Source organism: Hyposmocoma kahamanoa, unplaced genomic scaffold (genome assembly GCF_003589595.1).
Source record: "Hyposmocoma kahamanoa isolate Upper Pololo Valley unplaced genomic scaffold, ASM358959v1 192, whole genome shotgun sequence".
Lineage (NCBI taxonomy): Eukaryota > Metazoa > Arthropoda > Insecta > Lepidoptera > Cosmopterigidae > Hyposmocoma > Hyposmocoma kahamanoa.
Genome location: NW_020653719.1, coordinates 606,697 through 633,588, shown reverse-complemented (window position 1 = coordinate 633,588; position 26,892 = coordinate 606,697). Strand labels below are relative to the sequence as shown.

The window sequence follows — 26,892 nt, the reverse complement described above, 5'->3', positions numbered from 1 at the left end:
GAAATTTTAAATCTCTCTCCTTAAAAGTTGTCTTTTTGGCCTTATTACACGAAGGGTGCGATTTGTTAAATATTAAATTTTATTCCTTTTACAGGGCGACTTAACAGAGAACAAAAATAGCAAAAATGTGAAGTCGTTTGCTCAGCTTATGAACGCGAACAATGTTATTCAATTATGGCCTTTATTAAAATTCGCTAAAGGATTTTTTATTAAAATCTACGAATCTGTGGATCCAAGGTATCCTAGGTATAGTAAACACGTATATGATCATACTTCACAAGTGCTTTTATTACATAAAATATTATATGAAATACATAAAATATTATATGAATTACATGAAAAAAATTATGTTTATATGTATGTATGTATATGTGAAATTTTGTAACTTTTTCTTTTTTTATACCACCTGATGTAAAGTGGGAAGTGTAATTAATACTAACGTGAAGGATAACTCTTTTATTTATACACAAATAGGATTTGCAAAATGAACAGTTGTCTTTCGTTGCAGATGTGGCCTTATTACACAAACGGTGCGGATTTGTGTAACAAATTCACAAGAAAGTTTCATTGCACCAGAATGCAGAAATATACCTTACATTTCTGGGTTTTCTCCAGATTTACGGATCTTTTGTTATGTGCAAAAGCATTTTGCAGATGTGGCCTTATTACATTAACGGTGCGACATGATAATACGTGAATATTAAAAAAGTTGCAGATGAAACGTGGTCGAGTCTCAAGTACTATGGATACACGTCAACATTGAACATGTTAGAAATGTAAAATAGGTACCCCAATGCCAGGAAGTTATCTGTACAGCCATAAATTTAAAGTGCAAATGCACGCAATGGATGGTAACAAAGAATCTTTACATGGGTAGATAAGGCGTCTGCTTTTCATTTATTTATTTTCTTACGGATGAAGGGGCATATTAATTAAAGCATAATTGATATTCGTATAAACTGAATTTAAACCTGAAATATTTCTGATGCTCTTGTCCACAAAAATGGTAATTTTATAGCTAGTCCAAATAAGGATAAACGCGTTTAGCTTAGTAGTCGTATGTTCATGCATTAAATTCAAACAGTCTGGATATGAGCGTCTAGCACTGATAATAATATAAATAAATAAGGATAAACGCGCTTAGCTTAGTAGTCGTATGTTCATGAATTAAATTCAAACAGTCTGGATATGAGCGTCTAGCACTGATAATAATATAAATAAATAAGGATAAACGCGCTTAGCTTAATAGTCGTATTTTCATGCATTAAATTCGAACAGTCTGGATATGAGCGTCTAGCACTGATAATAATATGATTGGTTTCCTTGCAATGGGTATCAATAGAGCTCCTTCTGAAAGAGTTCTCCAAGGAAGTACTGGCATCTTACCTATTTCTGCCCTGAAACTGTAATGTTTACATTATTGCGTTCCGGTTTGATGGGTAAAGGTGCTGGTGAAATTACAGGCACTTGGGGCTTTTCAACTTATGTCTCAGAAACGGGTGCAGTGGCAGCGCCCCTCAGATCTTTGCGAATTGAAGTTATGAGTGGCACTGCAACTGCTATGAACAGGTGTATCGCTTACCACCAGGGCACGACTTGTTCGTCCCGTCACTTGGTTTCATAAAAAAAATATCTGTGGTTGCTGTGAACTGACAACTTAATTATTTTTGTTATAATTTTTTGTCATAATAATATAAACATTTTGTTATTGTTAGAGGAGTAGCAATATTCAGGCAAATCTCTTTGGGTTTAAAGAAAGTAAAGTAAAATTTGTGTTTAATGCCTTTTTGGTTGCTTGCCTACGTCACAGATCACTTAATAGTTACTATGTAACAGATACATCACTCGCATCCAAAATCGAAAATACCCATCTACTAAATCTGAATAATGACAACAAGCGCTCACTACAAGGGAAAAGAAGCCTAAGCACGCGCTTAGAGAGGTGAAAATAACGTTGCCCGCCGTGTGCAGTCGTGCGGAGCCGAATGCTCATAAATGAAAGACTTATACAAGCGCTAGCGTCGACGTCGACGTGCTCAGCAGTAGGTACTTATCGCGTAACCTTGAGCGAGTGATGGAGCCCTGATTGCGTTATCATCTTAGAAGCTATAAGTCCAGGTGGTGCACAAAGCGGGTGATTTTTCTTTCCAACGCAGCGGTTTATTTAACGGTGCTTATAATGATAAGCAACACAATTTTATGCACTAAATGGATAGCACATGAGATTCTTTCGTACATGATGAGGTAGGGTAGGTGTCGAGCAGAAGAAGCGACATGCATTCGATGAGGTAGTCATTAGCGGACTGAGGCGGGGGGCAAGCAGCAAGCGGCAGCGGGCGGCCGGCGCTTGCGGCTCAACGACGAGGGACGTCACGATCGATGCATTTTCTACGAAGCTGATGGACATTGTTGGAGCCAGTAAGGGCGCATTTATTCGACACGAATTTAATCGCATTCACGCCGCGCGGTCACCGCGCGGAGACCGTGCGCATCTAACTGTCATAGCAAAGTACGCTTATTTATTTAGCTTTTACGTTTTAACTCAAATGAGCGTCCCGGGCGCGCGGGCTAGACTGGCTTTGGTCTTTGGTCTACGCGGCGACCGTGCGGCGTACGGGCGGAGGCCGCGCGTCGTCTGGGCGGTAGTATTGTTCAGAGGAATTTGAAATAAAACGTTGTTGCCTAGTGAATAGAATTCAGATTCGCTATTAATGTACGTGAAAGCGTAGTAACTGGGCGGTCGTCATACGGCGGCCGTGTGAAAACTTTCGCGTCGTGTAACTGGGCGCTTACACCTCACGAGACGCGACCACTCAAGGATTGCGTCGGAAGAGTACGGCTTCACACATTACATCTCCATGCAGCTTAGTAAAGATAAAGAAATACTATTGGTTGCTAAAACGTTGTTTTTTTTTTCGCCTACCTTTGGTGGATAATAAGCCTTATGAGCAGCGCATAATTTACATTACCTACTCAGTAAGTTTGTACTCAAATTACGGCATAATCAAATAAAATAAAAATAGAACGGAGAAAGAAATGGATACATTTAAGTCAGTAAAGGCACAGTTTTATATGTAGTTAATTAGTATAGTGACAGGTACAGGTAGCTGCAGTAGGTACAGTCATATACATGAGATACCTCGCTCATTTAGTGCAACATTGACTTAATTGCAATTTTGGCATAATTGAATTAAGACTTAATTAATTACATATTAACATCCTTTATCCAAATTTGCCAAAATTACAATTACATCAATGTAGCACCAAATAAGCGACCTGACCTCCTAATACATTTTGGTTTGAGAGCCATTTTACGCAATGAACAAAGAAAATTAAAGCAATTTCAACTATATTGCATAAGCAATACAGTGGAGTGTTGCTTATACAATAGATGATCAACATATTTTTGAAACAAATTCTAAATTTCGTCTTTTAACATCTAACTAAATCGGTCGAGCGGGTTGTTGTATGGACTGCCAGTTACAATACCCGTGGTTCGATTCCACGAGCACTATTTTGTTTTAACGTTATATTTTTGACAGCATCGTTTCACTTTTTAAAGTCAACGTTGACAAATCACAATATTTGCTCACTAGAAATTGCCTAAGGTAGGGTGGGTATAGATTATTAGTATTTATGTGGTTTGTGGTATGGATAGATTAACAAATCACGAAATCGCTCTGCAGTTTGCATACGCCCGTGTCTTCTGTGATTGATTACGCATTGTTCCACGTTTCGTTCCCATTTATCAATTCAATTACTTTCAAAGTTTTCTGTCTTATTTTAATATGCCGCACTTAACGTAATTATTAACATTAGAAATTATTGTTCTGTATGCACATGACTTAGACATTGCTTACACCTATCCAGAAAAAAAATACAATATTATATAGCTAAATAATATTTTTAATGCGACTCGAACCACCCTTGTCTCAATTTGCAAAGCAATCCTTATACCGCTAGGCCACGACGGCTTACCATAACTGGTTGAAATTTGTATTCTGTATTTAAGTAAGAACTGTACGTTTAAGATCAAATTGGCTTAAAAACTTTCTTACAATGTCATTCACTAATGAGACCAGGGAGTCATACCAAAATAAATTTTACGACTCACAGGTTAAAGATTAAGTTTGTTTAACAATTTTCTCCACATTTTTGTGCTCAGAACCAAAAGGTCGACAAAGTCGGCTGGGGGTTCAGGTATCTTGTGTATATGACTGTACTCTAAATGTGGAAATTCGTTAATCGTTAATAATCGTGTACTCATACTGAAGGCACCTACCTCTATAACAGTGAGTTTTCCTAAAATGTGTAAAATAAGAAAATAAAGCAATTGTAATAGTACAAACCATATATGACCATAGGGACATGGTTTGGCAGACGTACAATACCTATTTACAGGTACAGTATACGGTTGAGGAGGTAATACACGTTTTAGATTTATGTTATCAAGTACAGTTAGCTAAAGCAACTGTACTCACCATGGTCGTGGTCTGGCAGAGGTAAACTGTCAGAGGCATCGGAAGCTAGCGCTAAGTCGGGAGATGCCGATCCCAGCAACGCGGACAAGCCGTCGTGTTCGCCATCTGACAAAACACGAAAACAAAATAAACGTAAATACAAAAGGGTTAGTACATGAAATAAAAAGTAACAAAAGAGGAATAATAATCAGGGGTGAAAAGTGTATCTAGGCATATTGAAGTGAACCGCACTAAATCAAAATAAAACCTGCTGTGTCCCCCGCCGTATGTGTATCTAGGTATATTGAAGTGAACCGCACTAAATCAAAATAAAACCTGCTGTGTCCCCCGCCTTATCCTTCGATTCTACCTGTAAGGCAACTAACACACACCGATACGCACATGAACCTTACATACAATAATTCAAATGCTTGGGTCGTATGGGTCGTGCCTACATCTATCGTCACGAGGCTTCGCATATCGATACTATCATCATTATCATCATCAACGTCATCATCATCATCATCAACCCTTTTATACGTCCCACTGCTGGGCAAGGGTCTCCTTTCAGACGAGGGTTTAGGGCATAGTCCGCCACGCTGGCCCAATGCGGGTTGGGGAATTCACACATTTTCCGAGTGCTGTGAACCTTCTTCAACGTGCAGGTTTCATCACGATGTTTTCCTTCACCGAAAAGCTCATGATAAATTTCAAATTAAATTAAATTAAATTTCGCACATAAATTCCGAGAAACTCAAAAGGTGCGAGCCCGGATTCGAACCCACGACCCTCTGCTTGAGAGGCAGTAGGTTAAACCATTAGTTAATATCACTCACTCACTGATTTCGACTGTTGTTCCCGAACTGTAGGTCGATTACTCTATTGTCGTACCTTAGAGTTGTCGACCGATTTGATTTGATATCGTACGATTTCTTTTCATCTTTATTCATAATAACCGAATCGAACGTCAAACTATCTTATTCGAAACCGAATCACAATGACGTCACACACGTACGATTACTCGAATTTCGCGACAGGCAAAAGTTAAAAACGTTATTCAGAACACAGTTATCGAATGAAAATTATCGAACGTCCGATTGTTTTCTTCGGTAAGTTATCGAGTGGTCCTAAGCATCCGATACGTACATCTACACTTGAAATAAATATTATTGAGTGCCTCACTATCGCCATGACAGGTGTGATAAATATTATTAGGAGACGCAGACTTCAGATGATGTTATATGAAAGTATCGTATTTTTTTAAATAAAGTCTGGATTTTCTTCAATTTTATTAATTTATTTTAATGTAAGACCTTTAAAGTTTTTGGACTTTCAAGTCATAAAAATGTATGTAAAAGGATTTTCATTTTTCTTATAATCTATTTCACCGACTAATTCCGTAAACCCTATTGAATAACGATATCGTATCCGAATCCGAATCGCACGTTTAACGCGAATGTTCGGAATAGCTCGGAAAGCGTCCTTCGATTCGAGAATGATAACCAATCAACGATTCGGTTAAAATACCGAAGACTTCTGAATCGGGCTGCTGGTTAGACGCTGTGTCTGAATAATGAAGTAAGTGGAGCGACGAAATTATGGTGTCAGACTTTTTACACAATTTTGAAACCGAACCCACGCATCCACCGCATGGCTTCAAAAAATTTGGTGGTTGACACATGGCGTCTCTTAAAAAGTAATTTCACTTTCAATAAATACATGAAATAATTATTAGCACACATGAAGAAGTAAATAAAGAAAGTCGTCATTTTTAGTCAATACATTTGGGAATTTGTATTGTGGCTTTCTTGGAATATTACATGATAATTCGTTTAAAATTACTACGCGGTTATTGCGACCGCTGCATTATATCGCGTTAAGTTTTTAGCGAACAAAACACGAAACTTCGACATGCAGTGCTTCGTGAAGATAGAGGCAGGTGCGATACTAGCAGCAGACAGTCTTATATATTTTTTATCCTAGTATTTAACAGTATTATGAAAAACTTAATTTTATTTGATATAATCTGTATATCTACGCCTGTAAATATGCAGGTAATTTAAATAAGTAAATAGTAATAGAATAAACATGTTTTACGAATTTCAAAGGATGAAATGCAAGATGTTTGTTTTAGATCTCTTTGTTTGGGGGAGAAAACGTGGCTGCATCAAATAAATCTGACGCTCATCGCATTTCAAAGCGAAGCTGAAAACTCCTGCGTTTCGGCAACCAAAACTAGTGCATCATTTTGGATAAGTGATGTGGAGATACCGATACGTCAATATATACAAAGAAACAGAGCTTTTTTCCACCCCGCTTAGAAAGGTAATCGGCCAGATAGCTGGTGGCAAATAAGTCAGTAAAATTGCCATGGACCGATGTGAAGCAAGTAACTCAAAATAGTGGAGAGTTGTGTGACCGCTTTCCATCACACCTATGGAGGAGTTAGCTTACCTATGTCATATGACAAAATATATCCTACAATTTGTAGGTAAATATAAAACTGACTATGCTGTCTACGATATTTTTATATAAAGAATATGTTGATTGATAACCTCAGTACAGAGTACTAAAAAAACCGACCTCAAAAATACGCGGAATTACGTCTAGTTGCCAAGTTTTATTGAAATGTCCCCAGTTCGCCACTACACACGACTTGACACAGGAGATAATAAAAATCAGTTCTCACTACTCAAAGTGTATTGAGAGAGAAAAACGTCTTGAATTAGAGAATAGCAAAATCAACCATTAAAATAATTGTTCCTTATAATAAAATGTAGGCGCTATTTATAGAAACTTCATGCGTGAACAGCCACCCTTAGAGGTGGATGATTTTCTTCAAAAAGAAATGGGACCATTATGGAGGTACCCTCTTTCCAATAAAAAAAGAATCATGAAAATCGGTTCACAAATATCGAAGTTATCGCGTAACATACATACAAAAAAGACAGTCGAATTGAGATCCTCCTCCATTTTTTAAAGTCGGTTAAAAACTGTAATAATATAAGTTCACCGTACTGTTGACTATTCCATAGTTATTATTCAGTTTCTAAAGTACCTTTTATATCTTTCAAGAGTGATCATGGAATGATGAGTGGTCATGGAAATCATCATCATTTTGAAAAAATAATATTATTCCGAAGATTTTTGCTATATTTTTCCTGTATTTTTCCACATTTGACAGTTGACACTTCAGATAAAACGGCCCATATCTGACCCACTGCTGTAAAGATGTCGCAGCCGGAAGGCAGCGCGCTGCATGCTGCGGCGTTTCGCGTAACGCCGTGCTTGATTGATTAGTGAATGACTGTACTTTCACATAGACGATTTGATTGGTTGTGGTCACTTGGTTTTTATGATTAATAAATAAAAACGATTACAGAAAAATGTAAACAGTGAAAAATAATCGCAAATTCGGCGAGATTTTAATATCAGTGCTGTTTGTTTGTACCGAATGCAAATTTCTCGCGGTGAAGTAGGAAAAAAGCAATTACATCATTCTTTAACTATATTAAAATTTCTAGTTGTTATAAGTATGGCTTATATTTATATTCGGCCCAGAGCGAGGCCGATTAGCCGAATATTCGGCCAAACTATTCGGCCTGATTAATGATCTTACGAAAATTGACGCGCAAACCGCATTATAGCAAAGATAACTATACATACATATACATATATAACTTAAATTAAACCACTTCAGTTTGATTAACATTCAAAAACTTAATATTATTTTCATTTGCTAAGTACTAGGTTGATTTTGTTAGCGATTATTTAATTATGATTTCATGATAAAATTACATTATAAGTAGGTAGTGTTCCTTTGATTTGTTATAATTTTTTGATCTCATAGAACTTTACTCTCATAGTTACTATTTGTGATTACTGTATTTTCTTATTTCTTCCTCCTGCTTTTAGGTATTCGGCCGAAGTGATTTAATATTCGATATTCGGTCGAATAGCAAAAAATTGGCCGAATGAGCCGAATACCGAACAGTAACAGAATATTCATTGCAACTCTAATTATTAATATTTTGTTTTACCTATGATTCTCTTTTTTCGCTACTGTCTAACATTTAAAATCTTGTTTTTCCCTAACTTGCTTTTAGGTATACTATTTTATTTTATAATTTACGCTAATAAGTATTTTTTATTTATTAATGATTAAAAGATATTTCTAAACGCAGAACCAAATACGAGCCTTTGAATTATGTTTTTCCAATATTTTTCAACATTTCCAATTTTTCAGAATATTTTCCGAAAAAAATTCCACAATTAGAAATTTTTCGGAAAATTACCCAACAGTTTCAAGAGTTTAAACTCCTGGCAGGTAATGGTAACGACCGGTAGGTGAAATTCGTCTTCACCTACCGGCTCTCAAAAAGAGCCCGTCGGTTCGAATCCGGGCTAACATCGTTATAAAACCTGCACTACGAAGAAAATTCACGATCCTCGGAAAACGCATGAAGTCCCCAACAAACATTGGGTCTCACTATAACCTAAACCCTCATCAGAAAGGGTACGCGTGTCCAGCCGTGAGACGTATAAACGGGTTGATGGTGTCATTCAAGTAATATGAATACTTTTGTACTTTATATGTATACTTATTTCGTATGTATCAAGGAAACGTTATATATCCATTTGATGCGTGCTGAAACATTATACACCGGTGTGAATTGAGTGCTCTCATTTTCGTGTCGGGTAACAACTGGGAATGTGGGTACATTACACTAACAAATAAGTAACTTCAGGTTTGTCAAGAGCGAAGTAAATGGTGATACACGGTCTTTGACTACCCCATTGGGAGACTGACGTAATGGTATGTAAGTATACATATGTCGCTTAGTAATAACAAGCCAGGAATCTGAAATAAATGTACCTAATAGACCATTGTTCTTGAAAATCAATAACCATTTGTCATTAATATCCAGGGTGTAATCGTTAAGTGTGCCCAGGCCATTATTTCGTAAATATGAGAGATATCAAAAACCTTTAAACTGATATCGAAAGTACCTAATGAGTAAAACGCCATTAATAACTTTTTTTTAAAAATAAAACTCTAAATATCCAAAATTTTAACGTTAAACGCTTCCATACATTTAACGTGAGAGTAGAGAGGCTTTACTTTTACACAACAGCTTTGAATACACAAATTGTGCTTACTTAAAAAAAAAGTTTGTTTTTATTCAATTAAAAGGTAGTTTATTACTCTATTTATAGGAGTTTCCTTATCTGTTATTGTTACCTTTTAAATTAGATTAGCTAAAACCTGTCAATGTACATATATCTCTTATATTTACGGAATATTCGCCAGGGCACCCTTAACGAATACACCCTGTATGTATAAAACTAAAAAAGTTATTTACAGATCAAAATTCTACTCCAATACGGCACTATTTTACAGTAAAAAAGCTTTGGAATCATTCGAGTGTTACGAATCTTTTGTAATATAATTCGAAGAATTAGAATATAGTTGGTTAACAATGCAATTATAAAACACGCATAGCTTCGTAAATAGTATTTTAGATAATGAAATTAATATACATAGTCCTTTTTGAACTGGGTCATTCAGGAATAATTTGAAACATACATACATATACATCTTTTTTAAGACTTTTTTCAGAGATACTGTGCCAGTGAAAGAAAACCTGTGTAAATTTATTCTTACAAACATAAAAACAAAGTATCGTCTTAATTTGGTCATTCGTCTGTATATATTTTTTTTTGCAAAAGATATTAACTTATTACCCGCATATATACAATAATCCCCAAATAAATTGAAACGGAAAAAAGGCGTGAACTATATATGTATGTATATATAAATTGAAATGATTGCTCCTACACGCTACCTGAAGGTTTCAATACTAAAGTGCTTTTAGAAATGGTCCTCTCTCAGAAACCCATAAATTATTTATATCATTTGTGAGAACCCTTGTGCCGCTGCCTCCCCTTATAATTATGTAAGATTCGAGGTCTCAAAGTGATCTTTGACTGCCAACTTAACAGGGATTTGTTTAATTGGACGGTTAATTTTGATTGCCGAAAGATTCGTCGGTTATTTGAGAGATATTAATTGAAAATGAAATTCAATCTTAACATGGTATTCTGATTAGTGTAAGAGCATTTAATAGCACTATTGAGTAACTTTTCAAATTCAATAAATATAATTCACTTTACTCGTTATTATGTGGGGCGCACTATAAGTTTCCGGAATGAATAAGAAAAAAATATTATAAAAGGTCAGAAATGAATTTATTGTTTCTCAAAACGTTCTCCGTGACAATCTCTGAAACATATTTTTCATACTCTTCGACAGCCTCTTCAGGTGATGAAAATCGTTGACCGCGTAACTGGTCTTTAATTTTTGGAAATAAATAAAAGTAACAAGGTGCCAGGTCGGGACTATACGCGGGATGGCTCATAAGGTTAACGTTGTTCACCTTCATAAATTAATTTGTCTGTCTGGTCCTGTGAGAACTGGCATTATCGTGGTGCAAGATGATACGGCGTTTACGGTTATTTTTACGGAGTTTGTCAATAACTTCCGGCAAACAAAAATGGTCGTGTTCCAATCACTATTCACGGTACAACGATCCTCCAAAGCAACAGTAGCCACGTGTCTAGTTTTATTAAAAAAGAAGCAATCATCCGCTTGTCGGCACTTCGCACGCGCACCACTTTGGTTGGTTTCGGGTCATCTCGAAAGACCCATACGCTCGATTGCTGCTTTGTTTTGGGATCGTAACTATAAATCCATGTTTCGTCACCTATTACTATGTCCCACACCAAATTTGACGCCCCTTCGTTGAATCTGGTAAACATGGCATTGCACCAAGTGACGCGAACCGTTTTTTGAGCCTCAGTGAAATAGCGTGGGATCCACCAAGAGTATAGCTTTTTCACACCCAAATGTTTGTGTAGTATAGATTGTATTTGACTCATGCCTATGCCTAAAAATACCCGAATCTCATGGTATGTGACATGCCTGTCTGTTTTGATCATACAGGGCACAGCATCGATGTTTTTGTTGTTGACAGCAGTGGACGGGCGACCATTACGAAATTCGTCACTGAGATTCACACGACCGAGTTTGAATTCTGCAATCCAGCTATAAATAGTCGTTTTGCATGGTGTTTTATCGCCAAAAGCAGTTTGAAGCCGAGCGAAGTTCCGCTGAACTGTTCAATTATACTTAAAGTCGTAGAAAATCATACTACGAAAATATTCACGAGTTAAATCCATGGTGATGTAGACAACCAATTTCTAAAATGACGCCACAATATAAACAAGTGACAGTCAGATGAAACAAACTGTATTCTACAGCCAAAGAATTTCATTTTCAAATATAGTAATTACTTTATAAATATTGTTTATGTAAGTGGCCGTGCTCTGCTATCTTTTACTACAATAGTACATTATTGCAGAGGCTGGGAAGGTAGGGATTGCTGGATAAGCATGAGTTACAAGGACGAGCATGAGCGAAACCTTGTATTAATATGAGTCAAGCCATACCTGTTCTCAACGAGTCATGTACAATATTTTTCTCACACAATGTGAGGAAATAATGAAATACTAAAGACAGGAAGATGTATAATAGAAAAACTCTACTCTTCATAATGTGATGGTTGCCGCCATCGGTAGCGACGAGTCCTGGGAGGCGGTGGCCTACTTTTACGGAGAGGTTACGTCGCAAAAGGAGGCTGCGGAGCGGGTGCGCGAGGACGCGGCGGATGCGCACCCGCTTCGGCGCAGACGTACGGGGAGAAGGGCAGTTCGCTGCTCGCCTGATCCCCTAGTGAGGCCAGCAAGCTTTGGACAGGGACTCTGGAGCTTGCATTGCACGGCCTCACTCGTCTGCGCGGTGGGTCGGAGGACAACGGACCTGCCCCTCCGTTGGCGCGGGAACCCTGGCGCAAGCTAGGGCGGCCGGGCGGTGTCGTGGTGAATCTGCACCGACCCCACGGCGCCGACTCAACCGGCGGGAGATAAACCCGGGGGGGTTTTAGTGGGGTAGGCCCTCCAGTCTGGAAGGAGAGTCCCCACATAACCCCTGAGTCGCCCTGGGCACAGGGATATCTATAAAAATTTCCCCCCTTAAAAAAGGTATTTAAAATTCAAAATGCGAAATATATCTGTCTATATACGCAACTCAGTCAAAATAACGAAATACAACGTACCCTAATTTTTTGTGGAATTAAAATCTTCATACATACCTTTGTTTCAATCGCGATCATCACGACGTGAGCGCTGAGATTTATTACGACGTACGTCATTAGCATTTTTATGGCTGTTACTTTTTGCAATGTAAATTTTATGGTCCTCGTTTGAAATTTTAAAGTTGCCCGCTTGTTGAGTGAAGCGAATTTTTTCCACACGAATACATACACGCTAGATACTAAGCTCTCTTTAAAATAACCACAGGTCACAAAATAAAGCATTAAAAAGTAAAACAATAAACGAACCGCCCATTTGGAGAACAAGCCCGTTCCTCACAATGAATTAAGCTCTTTCCACAACATAAAGTAAGAAGAAGAGACATCGCTAATTAAATAATATCGTCAGCGTTTTATTTGACAGCAAAATAACAAGGGCCACTCGTTTACGACCTATTTTTTACCTACTATATCTGGAACAAAGGGTCAGGGTGGGTTCTCGAGACAATAATTTTAAGAAAACTGCCTTAGAGTTTTTCATAAAAGGAGCAGGGGTAGGCGGGGTGCGGTGGACTATGCGACCGCACCGAAGGGAAATACGCTCCCATAAAGTTGCAAATGAAGTAATTTCTAGGGTGCCGTGTTTTGGGGCTTAGCATATCGATTTTTTGCATTGATTTTTTGTGACTGTAAGTTTTAAAGATCTGCCTGATTTCGCCGGCTAGGGCATGTGGGCAGGAAGGGAAAGGATCGAGCTGCCAAAAGATCATGTTTGGGGCAACCTACGTGTTATCGTTCAGTGGGCGGCCCGGGATATCGCTGAAGGAGCTGTATGTACCCGAATGGTCGGAATTTGCACAAGGCTGAAAGAAGTAGCGTACTGTGTTGTCAGAAGCCAAAATCCACTCGGGTCGCTTAGTCAGTGAAGTAAGTATTATCTAATGACGGGACGAACAAGTCATGCGCTTGGTGGTAACCGACACTTCTGTCCATAACAGTTGCAGTGCCTCAGAGTTTTAAATTACTAAGTTACTAGATATAAGTTGACAAATTTAATGTGCCTGTAATTTCAACAGCACCCTTACTCTTCCAAACCGAAACGCAGTAATGCATACATTTCTACTTGGCGGCAGAAGAAATAGGTAAGGTGGCAGTACTTCCCTGGATGAACTCTATTACTCTACGGGTACAAAACGAAAGAGGTTTAGATATAGTGAGTGTTGCTTTACAACTTGTGAAACATTGGTTATTAGAAAATGTCTCAGAGACGAAAATTTGAGAAAAAATTCAAAAGTTATCTTTATTATATAGCCATCATCTATAAGAGGTGTTTGTACCTGTTGTGGTACCACATATAAGCTGATCAAAACTTTTACTACATTTTATAGGTATTACCGCATAAGCACTATATATAACTTTTATTTGAGTTGCTATCTAAAGTTCAACTCCGTAGCAACATTTCGAACTCAAACCAGTTGAAATTTCTGCAGTGCTCACATAGATTCGCTGCAGTGGGCTGGTTCGAATTTGTGCAGCTTACTTAGTGTCATTTAATTAAGCTGAGCAAATTGATGGCTCGTTGATAGCACTGTAATTAATATTGACCGTTCCGAAATATCCATCACGATTTAATCTACGAACTTGCTGACTGGACTGTAATGAGATTATAGTCTATGTTGTAAATTACCCTATAAAGAAATTTGATGGCCGGTTTACTGTTACTAAACCGTATTCCGTATGTTGTTGCTTAACAAACAACACCGCTCATTTTAACAGTTTTAACGCCATCTATTCATTGGCTTTCATTTAGTGTTAAAATACATATAATTTGTGTCTGTGGTCACAATTCTCCCAAAATCCTTATAAACCAGAGTCTCGTCAATTATAGAGGCGCTCATAGACATTTTGACGGACTCGGTGGTCAACGGATTGCACCGCGGGCGTTGGACGTGGACAGCCCGAGTTCCATTTCCTGTAGGATCAATTTGGGAAATGTAGTTTTCTAAATTCTACTTTGGTATGACTTAAGCGGTGTTGTTTGCCCGACGACGATATACTCATTCGGCTACTGGTTACGCTATAAGAACTATCATTTTCAAATTGCACGTTTTAAAGTACGCAGGGACCTTGTAAGTGTGAGTGAAACGAGAATAAGTAGTTTTGAGTATGAGCGAGAAGTATGAATGCGATTACGTGGCAGTTACTGTGAACCGCCGTTCTAGTGTGTTTGTGTATCATTTTGGGACTTCATATAGATAAATTACTCTAGTCAAATTGCGTGTTTCAGGAACTCCCTAGTCCTGAGAGACAGTTCCTACAGGTACAATATTGTTGGATGTGTAGATGTGATAATATTTTTTTTTATATCGCATATCGGTGTTCTATGTATGAAGCCACATCTAAAAATTGACAAGTTTTCAGAAGAGGGATTTGAAAATTCTGCGAACGACATTCGACATAACTTTTTTATGCGAGTTATTAGGAGCCCAAAGCTCAAAACAAAAAACGATGTAATTTGTATATTGTATAACGTAGCCAGGGCACCAGCCCTTAGTAACTGGGTGACGCAATACTTTCATATATTTCTCGTAGATGGCGCTACGGCTAAAAGTCATTGTAAACCAAATACAAAGATCCGACACCAATCACAGAAAAATTTGTGAGGTCCGCTCGTTCGTTCTGTGAATTAGTTGGCATAGCGTCTGGCACGATTTGCTGGTAGACGTTGCTGTCGGTACGAATCCGGCCGGATCGATGGAATTTTTTCTAAGTTTTCGATTTTTGTATTAATAATTATAACAAACTAGTGGAGTAATTTCACAAAAACAATTGAATATCAATTTAATAAAAATTTAATTAGAGTCATCAAACTTAACTTTTCTTTTATTTTTACTTTATAATACCAAGTGACGGGACGGACAAGTCGTGCGCCTGGTGGTAAGCGATACCACAGATAACTTAATAGTTACTACGTAACAGATACATCACCCTCATGCAAAATTTAATATACTTAAGCTATAATCGTCTATATGACACCGGGCGCTCACTACTGCTGAGCACTACTTGTGAAAGAATTCGTCCAGGGAAGTACTGCCACCTTACCTATTTCAGCCGCCAAACAGTAACGAGCATTACAACGTTCCAATTTGAAAGTAAAATTACAGGCACACGGGGTTTTCTCAACTTATGTCTCTGGGAGACGGGCGCAGTGGCTGTGCCCTTAGATCTTTGCGATTTAAAGCTCTGAGTGGCACTGCAAATGTTATAGATAGGCGTGTCTCTTACCACCAGGCGTTTGACTTGTTCGTCCCGTCACTTGGTAGGTATTATAAAAAAAGAAATAATATCAAGGGTACGAAATGTTCGTTATTTTTCTCATCACGTCAATGGATTAAAATCTACATTTGAAAAGACTTAGCTCGTAGGTACTACATATATGACATGTAAAGTTTAATTTAAAATATTACATATCGCACATGGCAATTAACATGGTATATCTACTCGTATATCTAAAAAATTGCTTTATATTCGACGCTGGAAATTGGACCATTTTTGGGCAATTGGACTTATTATATCATTGAAATCAACGAATTTTTTCGCTTCTAATGTACTAGGTTTGACGGCGAGCTGAGCACTTTTTTGTCTGTTAGACATTTTGCAAAAGGCGTTTTTTACAAAAGTACAGGGCCTAACAAACCAGAATTTTGCATCTTTTCGTTGCATTGTGTTATTAGACAACACTTGAAATGACATATTGGGATTATATTTGCTTTCGTGGTCTTTACTTTAGTGTGTCACGGCTTGTTAGTTTTTTTACCTAATCCTGAAAAAAGCTTTAGTGCACGTAAGACCTTTTTTTACCTTTAGGTATGTGGCAAATTATAAAGACGTACCATTTATACAAATATACGTAAAAATAGTTGGTAAAATAGCACAAACAATTTAATATGAATTCGTTTTACCTTGCTTATTATTTGAATAGTAAGTTTGGGCAGTCAATTGTACGAATAGCACTTTCCCATCGAAACTTGTCGAACGTGTATCCTCATTGAGTAAGTTTAATTAAACCATTATAATAGTAATGCACACTAAATTGATTCAGTATGCATTATTATTATTATAAATGTTTCGATGTAGTGCATTATCACTTTAAAACTGACCGCAGCTGCTTTTCCTCGCCGAGATGCAGATCCGATGTCCGACTGATGCAGCCTACCTCAACTACTCCGGGTGTACTCTACCACTATACCATACTTTGGAACACAGGTTTTTATTTTGTATCGGAGTCTGTGTGTATGTTTGTTATAACATCTGTTTCAAGTGTCTCAAGAACCTTGAAGCGTCGACTTTTTTTGTTTTGTGGCTTCTAATAGTGTACTGCGGTGTCTACTGCTCGCACAGTGGAGATCAGGAGACGACCAAAACGTTCCAACAACTGAGTGAGACGTCTGATGAGATTCAGCATAGATACCGAGCGACACAGCTAGTCATTTTAGAGTACTTTAATGCTCACTATCAGGAATGGTTGTTCTCACACGAGATGAGTAATCATGCTGGGAGAAAGACGCGTAAACTTGCGTTAACGCTAAGCCTTTCCCAGTTTGTCAGTAGCACCACCAGAATCCCTAATCTTGTGCCTCATACGGCTAATTACTTGGACCCTCTGCTATCAACTGACCAGATACTGAGGTTGTGGATGTCCCATTGGGTGGTTCCGACCATTGTCTAGGGAAAACTGTGTCCGTATACTCCCCACTCGATCAGGACGCTAGTGATATGAGATGTGGCAATGCAGCTTAGTAGACTGGGATAAAATGCTCCATTTCTTTGCATCATAAACCTAGCAGGCATGCTTTATTCAGGGGACTTGTCGAGCTGTACTGATGCTAGTCGAGGTGTTGCGTTTGGGCATGGAATACATATCATACTCTGATGTACCTAATGGACCCCTGGCTCGTCCATGGTTTAGTGCTGACTGTAAGCATGCTGAAGAACTAACACGGCCCGCATACCAAGGTTGGGCAGATGTTCGACTACGCAAAGTCCGGGAATGAAGGAAGCTTTTAATAAGGCCGTCAAGAAGTGCAAACGTGCAGGCCCAAGTTCGACCACGTGCGTTGCGTAGGAGCCAAGCTTGCCTCTTTTTTAGTAAGTAGTCAGTATTTTTGGTCCCTGGCCAATACTATGGAAGAGAAGGCGAATTTTTAAGCCTCACTCTTTGCAGACAATACACGTCTGGATGCTGCAGGAAAACTACCACTTACCTACTTACGGATTCCGACAAGGGCGATCTACGGGAAATTTCCTTGTGTATAGCTCTCACGTATGGAGCGAGGCTATAGAAAAACAAGGCGAAGCCCTCGCAATGTTTTTTGTCTAAACTTTGTCCTTTGGCTTTGGCTTGGCGTAGATTGGCTTAGCTTTGGCCTGGCCATCTTGGATTCAGTTGAAAAGTATGTCAGGAGGCTCATAGATGACTTAGACTTAGTAGAAGTAGAGGCAAAAGACTGCCTTGAACATCGCCGTAAAGTTGCCTGCTTTTAGTATCCTGCAGGATATATCACGGAGAGTGTGCGATGGAATTGCACAATTTAATTCCGCCTTTCCTTTTTCATCACCGACCTATGTTGTATGTATTCTGTGGATATTCTAAGGATTCCATCGAAGCGTTCCAGCGATTTATAAGTTCTAATATATTTTGCGATGCCATTTTTCTGTGCGTTGACTCTTTGTTCTTTTGAATTTTATTTATTTTAAATAAGTATATTTAATTATGACATATAACTTGTTACTTAATATCGAATTAATTAAACAAAGTAAGGAACAGGCATGGGGTATTGACATCTTTTAGTATCCTAAGATCATAATGCCCAAGGAATTGTGTTATGCCTTTTGTTTTACTTTGAATCTGACTTATGACACTAATAAGGTATTTTTCATGGTTTAACTAAAACATAAAATGTAGTAGTTCCTTATCCGTAACGTCGTTGAGTAAAAAATATGTATGTTAGCCGTTTTTCTGGGCTAATGACAAAACTCAATTGTCTAACGTGCCGTTTATTTCGAATATTAACAAATTTTAGCAATATATATGACAAGCATTTTGTAGTCCTCATCAATACCTGAACCTTTCTAGTAGTCAACTTTTCCATATACCTATCAAATAAAATCAGAGTTATGATTTTTTTTCTTGGAAAAGAAAACTTTAAGTCGGTCTCCTATAAAATTGTCTGAAGGCACGTTAGCCCTTTTGCCTTTCCAGGGTCGATTAGTTTTCAAAAGTTGCGTTGTATGTCATTCGCATACGGTTTAATATCAAAGTCACAGGACAAATTTACTTAGAAAATTAAATTTATATTTGTATATTGTTTTCATTGATTACGTTTCTTTTTATTAGTTATTTAAACTATAATCTCAGTACTAATAAAACCGACTTCAAAAGTTCGTGGAATTACATCTAAGCCAAGTTTTATTGAAATCGTTTACCGGAAAGTGCTCGAAACCGGATTTATCCCCTAGTTTAAGTGGGACCACTACTGAGGTACCCTCTTTCCAACAAAAAAAGAATCATCAAAATCGGTGCACAAATCGGTGAGTTAAAAAAAAACATACGACGAATTGAGAACCTCCTCCATTTTCTTCAAGTCGGTTAAAAATATGTTAGTTGTCATGAGCGATATATATTTCCATCCGAAATTCAAATAATAATAACTGTATGTAAATTAAAAGCACCCACCTGGTAGTTAGTTGCACCACTAACAAATGGACCGGATTTTCCTAAAGCAAAATGTAAATGGCTCATTCATTAACGGTTGTTCTATTTTTGTTGCGTTGTAACCGTCGTCCCTAAGGAGTTGCCGCTTCATCAGACCAACTTTACGGAAACATTGCCGTAAATGATAGCTGTTTGTGGGAACCAAGAAACGGATAACTATGAAAAAAAAAGGTCAAGGCTGCTTTGGATTCTTATTTGTTTTTGGTGAAATATTCATAATTAATGGAAATTACTAAGTAAACTGGAAACATTCGATGACCTCGGTGGCTCAACAGTTTGCACTATGAGCGCTGGATGAGGAGATCCCAGGTTCGATTCCTGGTATTATGGACAGGCTTGTCACTTTAACACCAGGCGCAAGACTTGTTCGTACCGTCACCTGGTATGGTACAAAAAAGAGTTTTCATTTCCTTAAACTTACCTCCCTAAAAAAATATAAACTGCAACCTCGTGTGTCTCTACACGAGGATGCAGTTTATATTTTTTTATAACATCATGTGACAAGACGAACAAGTCGTGCGCCTGATGGTAACCTACACCCCTGTCCATAACAGTTACAGTGCCACTCTGAGACTTAAATCGCAAATATCTGAGGGGCACTACCACTTCGCCATCCCGGGACAAAAGTTGACAAGTCCCATGTGCCTGTAATTTCACCAGCACCCTTACCCTTCAAAACTGGAACACAGTAATGCTTACATTGGCGGCAGAAATAGGTAAGGTCGCAGTACTTCCTTGGGCAAACTCTTTCACAGGGAGCTCTACTGCTACTAAAAATTATAAATTGCCCTAAAAGCACGCTTATTCAGAACAAAGATTCTATTAATGACGGAGGCCTTTAATCAAAGCTTGACACTTTGTATTAAATTGCTAAAATTGTAAGAATAAACCAACCCGAAGGTTTTTACATCGTAAACTACTTGTTGTACTTATTAAACCGGAGAGAAATCGGAAATAACAAAAATCTGCTCTACTTAAACATTTCGCTATAATAGAAAAGCGACTGAAATATTACTTTGAAGTCGAAGAGCTGATAGGAGCAATGAGATCAAGTCAACCTTTTTCTCGAAAAGATCAATTATGCTTACTTGAAAAAAAACCGAGTCATTACCGTTATGTAAAACATTAAGAAATATGCAACTCGTGAAGCGTTTTAAGGCTATTTATTACCTATTCACAAAGCGTAAATCGACTCATCCGAAGAACAGAGTCCGATGTGATTATATATATAGCGAAAAGAGAATAGGTACGTTACGAGAACAATTTCGTTAATTAAACTAAGTTAAGGTGTTTTGAAAATTTATATATCTTATTTCGTTTCGGAAATATAAAATCGAACAAAGGTCGATCTGACATCCACAGCGAAGAAGAACGAACGAAATGTACTATGTCCCGAGAACAAGTAGTCTTGCATATAGACCTTTGTTCTACGGATTAGTCGAAATATGTTTACGTCTCAAATATGTATACATAAATAAAACTGGTTGGAGAAGATACTAAGTGTATGTGTGAAGGTTTCATTCACATATATATAGCTATAGGGAGATAAATATAGATTTAGATTGTTGTTGCCGTGCTGCGAAATTTTGAACAAGATGGACAGATCAACTGAAATAGCCTGCGTCACGCATTTGCATAGCGCTGATTTAAGCCGGAGACGGACGATGAAAGTGCCCCTCAGATCTTTGTGTTTAGAGCAGATTAAGTGAGTTTTCAGCTTGGTCAGATGAACTTCTAAATCTTGACTTTCTAAATTTTCAGATAACTTTAATTAATTGCCAGGTACTGACTTTAATGTTAATCGACTAGTATCTTTTCCTTCAAAGATTTGCTGAAGGGGCTATGAAAACATTCACTTGGAATTTTCTATAATACTTTCACATTTTTAAGTATACTGTTAAATTTCAAAGGAAATTAATTATAATTTTGCAGATGTACCTTTTTAAAAAGCTGTCATTAAAACATGTTTTGGTATTTTCCGCTGTCCGGGACGGACCGATTAATGTAATCTAAATATGAAATAATACCTCAAAAGGTTTTAGATACGTGGACTTTTAACATTTAAAAAGAGCAATGATAATACGTACTGTGAAAAATATCCATTATTATTAGAATATCCATTATATTTAGAAAATTTAATATTAGTGTAAGAGAAATATAACTTTACAATAATTGGGCTCGTGAAGGCACCTTACAAATCCAGTATTAAGTTTAAATAATGTTTTGTTTTGACTTCACAAATATGTCGTCGCTTAAATGCTAAACGGCTGCATGTCAAAAGTTCACTTTTTTGCAGGAGAGGCGATCAAAGCTTTCGACCTCATTTCTTAACATCTCATTTCATTTTTAAATACCCGTGTATTTATACTCAAAAGATGCGTATTTTAAGGCTCAATAAATTTGTAAACACAGATACAACTCATAAAAGGACTGTTTAGCTCAAAAGTTAGCCACGAGAGTGCAGAATGCCAAACAGGCATTTGCGTATTTCCATTGTTTATAATGCCAAATTGCTAGGTGTCTTTATGTAGTATTAAAGGTTGACCGTTTTTAAACACATTTTTGCAATAAAAACATTTTTTAAATTTTTTGTGATGCGGCGGTTTTGCATTAAAGCGACGATGAATACATTCTTTTGAATTACGAATGTGATTTTAAGCGGTGTTTTAATAGTATTGAAAGAGTTTTGTTGATTATTTTAAATATCACTCGCAAGTTTTTGAACTCGTGACGACAGTTTTTTGTGCGGGCGGAAGGGAGGATAGTGTTGCCAGAATGTACAACGAATGCGTTTGATTTGCGTGTTTTGCGCGATTAAAAATATTAATTAAAAACAAATGATAGTATGTAATAAATAAATGTAGAGTGAACTGACATACTGAGTAATGATGAGTAGCAACTAAAACAAAGATTCGGAAGTATCTATAGTTAAAATTTGGAATGAATAAGTCAAAATAAATTTCGACCCTCTTTTCTCGAACCGATAATGCGGTACAATAATAACGCACATACTCATAGCCCCGCACTAGGGAAACCCTGTATCGCAGGTGCTATGGACACACACATAGACAAGCACAAATTACACCCAAACTCACGAGAGAAATACAGTAGGCCATACAAATATTTCTCCCGACCCGGAATTCGAATCCGAGACTTCTGCGTGGCAGTCTAGCATGGTAACCATGTGGCCACTTGTCTTTGTTTTGTATTAAGTGAGATGTTCAGGTGCCATTACTGATATAAAGAAAAAAACCGCGATTACTGAACAATATTTCCGACTGTAAAGGGCTTCGAGTAACATTGACTCATATCATTTGTTAATGTTAATATTAGTAGAGTAAAAAATTAATATACAATAGGCACTGGCTATACGAACAGTCGAGTCTATCGGCTGTAGAGCGCAAGAGGGGTTTGGGGCTGGCTCGCCCCCGGCGCACCAAACGCGACCTTTGCTATCATTACAATGAAAGGGTAAGTTGGAAGAATCCCTTTATGGGATAAGCTCGCCTTTGTACGTTATAAATTGTTTGTTAAAATTTATATTTTTTTTTTCGTACAGCAAAGTAGTTACATATGTATATAAACAAACCGGTTGCTTCATTAATTTTTATAAGGAGTTAAGAAAATTATACGAATTTCTAAAGGTGGTCGTTTTGATCTGGGTCTGTATAATGGAACTGTGCCAACCCTTGTCTGCCTGGCACAGATATATGTTCTTCTAGACTTATTCCAAAGACAGGAGATTTTTATATATTTTTTTTAAGAATAAAGTTAGAAGAGGCATAGCAATGAAGAGCAATGAGCGTTGTAAATGCGAAAGCAGATATACGGTACAGACGTGACGATGTTAAAAAAATATGAAAAAAAGTTGGAAACAGCACAGGTGTCACACTATGTACCTTTAATTACGAAGTTCGAAGAACATATTCTTTCCCGTTTAAACTCATCCAAAATGTAAATTTAAGAAATTACTTAATTCCTAATTACAAAGAGGAAACATGAAATTAGACAAAGTTAACACAAGTTCCCTATCTCAGTTGTCATATGTCAGCTGTGACGACTCTGGCGCGGGACGAAGGCAGCGCGGGTGGCTCCGCTGACTTCGATAACGGAAAGGATTACGCTTAAGTCCTGAATCCAGGGTTATTGGGTACAGAGAATTCTGTTTACATAAGTAAGCTGCTTACGTACGTCCTCATTTTATAGTTCAACGATACCATTGTTTACGTAGTTTTGGAACGTAAAATAAAAAATCAGAGAAGGAAACTTACATGTAAATTTTCTTTTTCAAGGAAGGCGTCTTTTATACGAGCCGTAAACATGCGTCATCTGCGCGTATATGTGATTTTGATTAGAGATAGTTACATACATTTTTAATTTTTTTTAAATTTTGTTTGTTAATTTCAGTTAATGTTTGAAATGAAGCAACTACTTGAAATTCTATATAAGCTTCTTGGTTGCAACGTGATGTTTGCACGCGTTTGGATCTTATCACTACAGCACGTCTGTATCGTTTACGGCGTCGTGTGCAAAGGCCCTCTAAATGTTTACAAATCATTTTAGATAGAAAAAAATACGCGTATTACTTAACATACTTAACAGTTAACTTAAATAGTAATGTACCGAGAACTTTTCTAGCCTATTTATATACTATATCCCGAAATAAATAAGTACCAGTATACATGGCAAATAAAAATAATATATCAATATACCTATTATGTAGTTCATTATGTCCCGTTGAAAAAAAATCAAACAAATTTTTCCTATTTGGTTACCTGGGACTTGCCATAACCTTTCAAAAAATAATCCTATTACAATTTAAGCTTATTGTAAACTTATAACAACACTAGCTCGTGCCCGCGATTTCGTCTGTGTAGAATGAGTACTTTGAGTAGTCTACTGTGCTATACTAATTTTCATAATTTTATTGATTCTCCATACAAACTTTCATCCGCTATTTCATCCTCTTTAAGATTTACTTGCGTGACAAAAAGTCTATGTCCTTCTCTTAAGTTTCATCTATCTCTATATTAAAATTCATCAATACTGGTTCAACGCTTTAGCCGTGAGAACGCAACAGTGTTAATTTCGCATTTATGATATTAGTTTAGATTATTCATATTCATTTATCAAACACAAACCAGCCAGCTCATCATTTCAACAATCTATTATTGTAAAAGTCAGAGAAAGAACAAATGATTTTTAAAGTTTGTCCTTCTCCTTGTAAAAAAATAGGAAAGAAATTACGTTGCATGAACTGTATAGTCTTTCTTTCTTGATGGTCCGCATTGTCTAACTGTAGTATTATCGTATGTCATCTAACTATTAGTTAGAATTCACTAAAATCTTATATGAATGCCGACTCGCATCTGACTTCAATATATTGCAACCTTTATTAACAAAGTTAACAAAGGTTCTGTATATCGTTAAGTCTAATAGAAGCGTCTCGTGTATTTAAGCCGGTCTGGTAAGAGCACTACAAATAATGACAATATGTATAAGTAGGCCATGGTCACTTATTAGGGTGATAATGCCAGGTCTTAAGGTTGGGTATTGAATGTATTTTTATTTATAAATATAATACAGTAAGGTGATGACGTCATTATATTTCTTCAGCTTTAAAATTTAGTAGCAGTAGAGCTCCTTGTGAAAGAGTTAGTCCAGGGAAGTACTGCCACTTTACCTATTGCTGCGGCCAAGCAGTGATGTGAACAATTAGTGCGTTCCGGTTTTGAAGGGTAAGGGTGCTGGTAAAATTATAGGCACACGGGACTTGTCAACTTATGTCGCAGGGTGTCGGGCTCATTGGTAGTGCCCCTTAGATCTTTGTGATTTAAAGGTCAGGGTGGCACTGCAATTGTTAGGGACAGGCGTGTCGCTTACCACCAGGCACACGACTTGCTCGTCTCGTTATAAAAAACACTAAACGTTACTGGTCTTTTTGAATATCGCCTATAACTATAGTAATCTAAACATCGTTAAAAAATCTGCAACAAGCACATAAAAAATTCGTATGTCCGCTAGTTCGATCCGTGGCTTAGTTGGCATAACGTCTGGCACGGTTTGCTGGAAGACGTTGAATCGAATCAAACCGGATCGGAGAATTTTATTTGTAAGTGTTCAATCTTCGTATTAATAAATATAACTAGTGGAGTAATTTCTCAAAAAAAGTTGGATATCAAGGTGGTCAAATATCGTGACATTCAACAATAAAAACTACAATAGTAATCGAATTTAATTTACAAAATAATCTCGTGGCTACAGAACCCAAACAACAGAAGTTGTGGACCTTAGAGGGTGGAAAAAATTGCTTACTCTAAGATCATCACGGTACATGTGATCATGCGTCAAAAGCCTGTCAAAAGTGCTTTTAACACCTGAAAGTCCAAATAAAAATAATTCGAACTATATGAAACAAATTATGCATTGTAAATGTTTTTATTTCTCCTATTTAAACATGTACATGAGGTAACAGGTCGGTCGCCGGCGGACGAGGGTTTAGGCCAGCCTTTCCCAAAGTGGGCGATAACGCCCCCTTGTGGGCGCTGCAGGCCTAAAGGGGGTAAGAGACCCAGAAAAAAATGGGGGCGTTGTGTAAAGGCTTAGGGGGAGATTTGTAATTTCATCTAGGAAGTCTCTTAGACACCGACTGAGCTCTCGATTCTCGACTACAACTTGTGAACATCAACTAATATTAATTAAGAGATTGCTCAATCTAACTTGGTTCGATATTTCTCTCCGTGTAGTTCCTATATCTGTCCTGTTTTATTGAATAAATAAAATAAAAATCATGTCAATCGATCGCTCCGTTTCGAAATGAAAATAGACAAAAACAAACAAATAAAAAGGCAAAAGACACAGTTTCGCATTTTAGTAGTTATTAGTATTTGTTAAGTTTTTGTTAAATATAATTATATATAAATTTGTGCATTCCTGTATGAATCGGTTGGTTCATAGAATACTTGTTCTTGCTTGTTGAGTACGATTGAGCGTCGAATGATATAAACGAGTTTATGCATTTTTGTCTTATTCCTGTCGGTGCATGCTGCTTATGCATTCCAATATAAACAACGTAATATTTATTTTATTTTCATTTGCGGTTTCGCGCGTAATAAATAAGCGGTACTTAAGTTCAACACTTACTTATGTATTTCTCAAAACCAAACAATGTCGGAAGTAAAAAAGAAGAGACGGCAATACAGTTCAGCCAAGTGTAGCAAAACTCTTTTCGGCGGCTGCTAAGCAAGATGACGATGGACTTCGAGCTTCGTTTTGAGCAATTAACAATATCTCTTTGTTAATTGCTCAAAAAGGCAAACCACACAACATCGGAGAAGAGTTAATTTTGCCAGCAATAAAGGAAGTAATAACTACTGTGCTTCATAAACCGGCCCCAGATATTATCCGAAAAATGAGTAATAATTCTGTGCAAAGACGAATTGATGAAATGCCTGAAAACATTGAAGAATCATTGTGCAATCATCTGAGGACTAGTCAATTCTCAATT

The 26,892-nt window shown here is 37.3% G+C and overlaps 1 protein-coding gene across 1 annotated transcript in view; it reads right to left on the bottom strand.

Annotated features, from left to right (window-relative positions):
* LOC113226639 (protein teashirt) overlaps positions 1–26,892 on the bottom strand; it is a 488,243-nt gene that overhangs the window by 187,918 nt on the left and 273,433 nt on the right. The window contains exon 3 of the mRNA XM_026459357.1: positions 4,482–4,586. Coding sequence (XP_026315142.1) covers positions 4,482–4,586 — 105 coding nt within the window. The remainder of the gene's footprint in view (positions 1–4,481; positions 4,587–26,892) is intronic.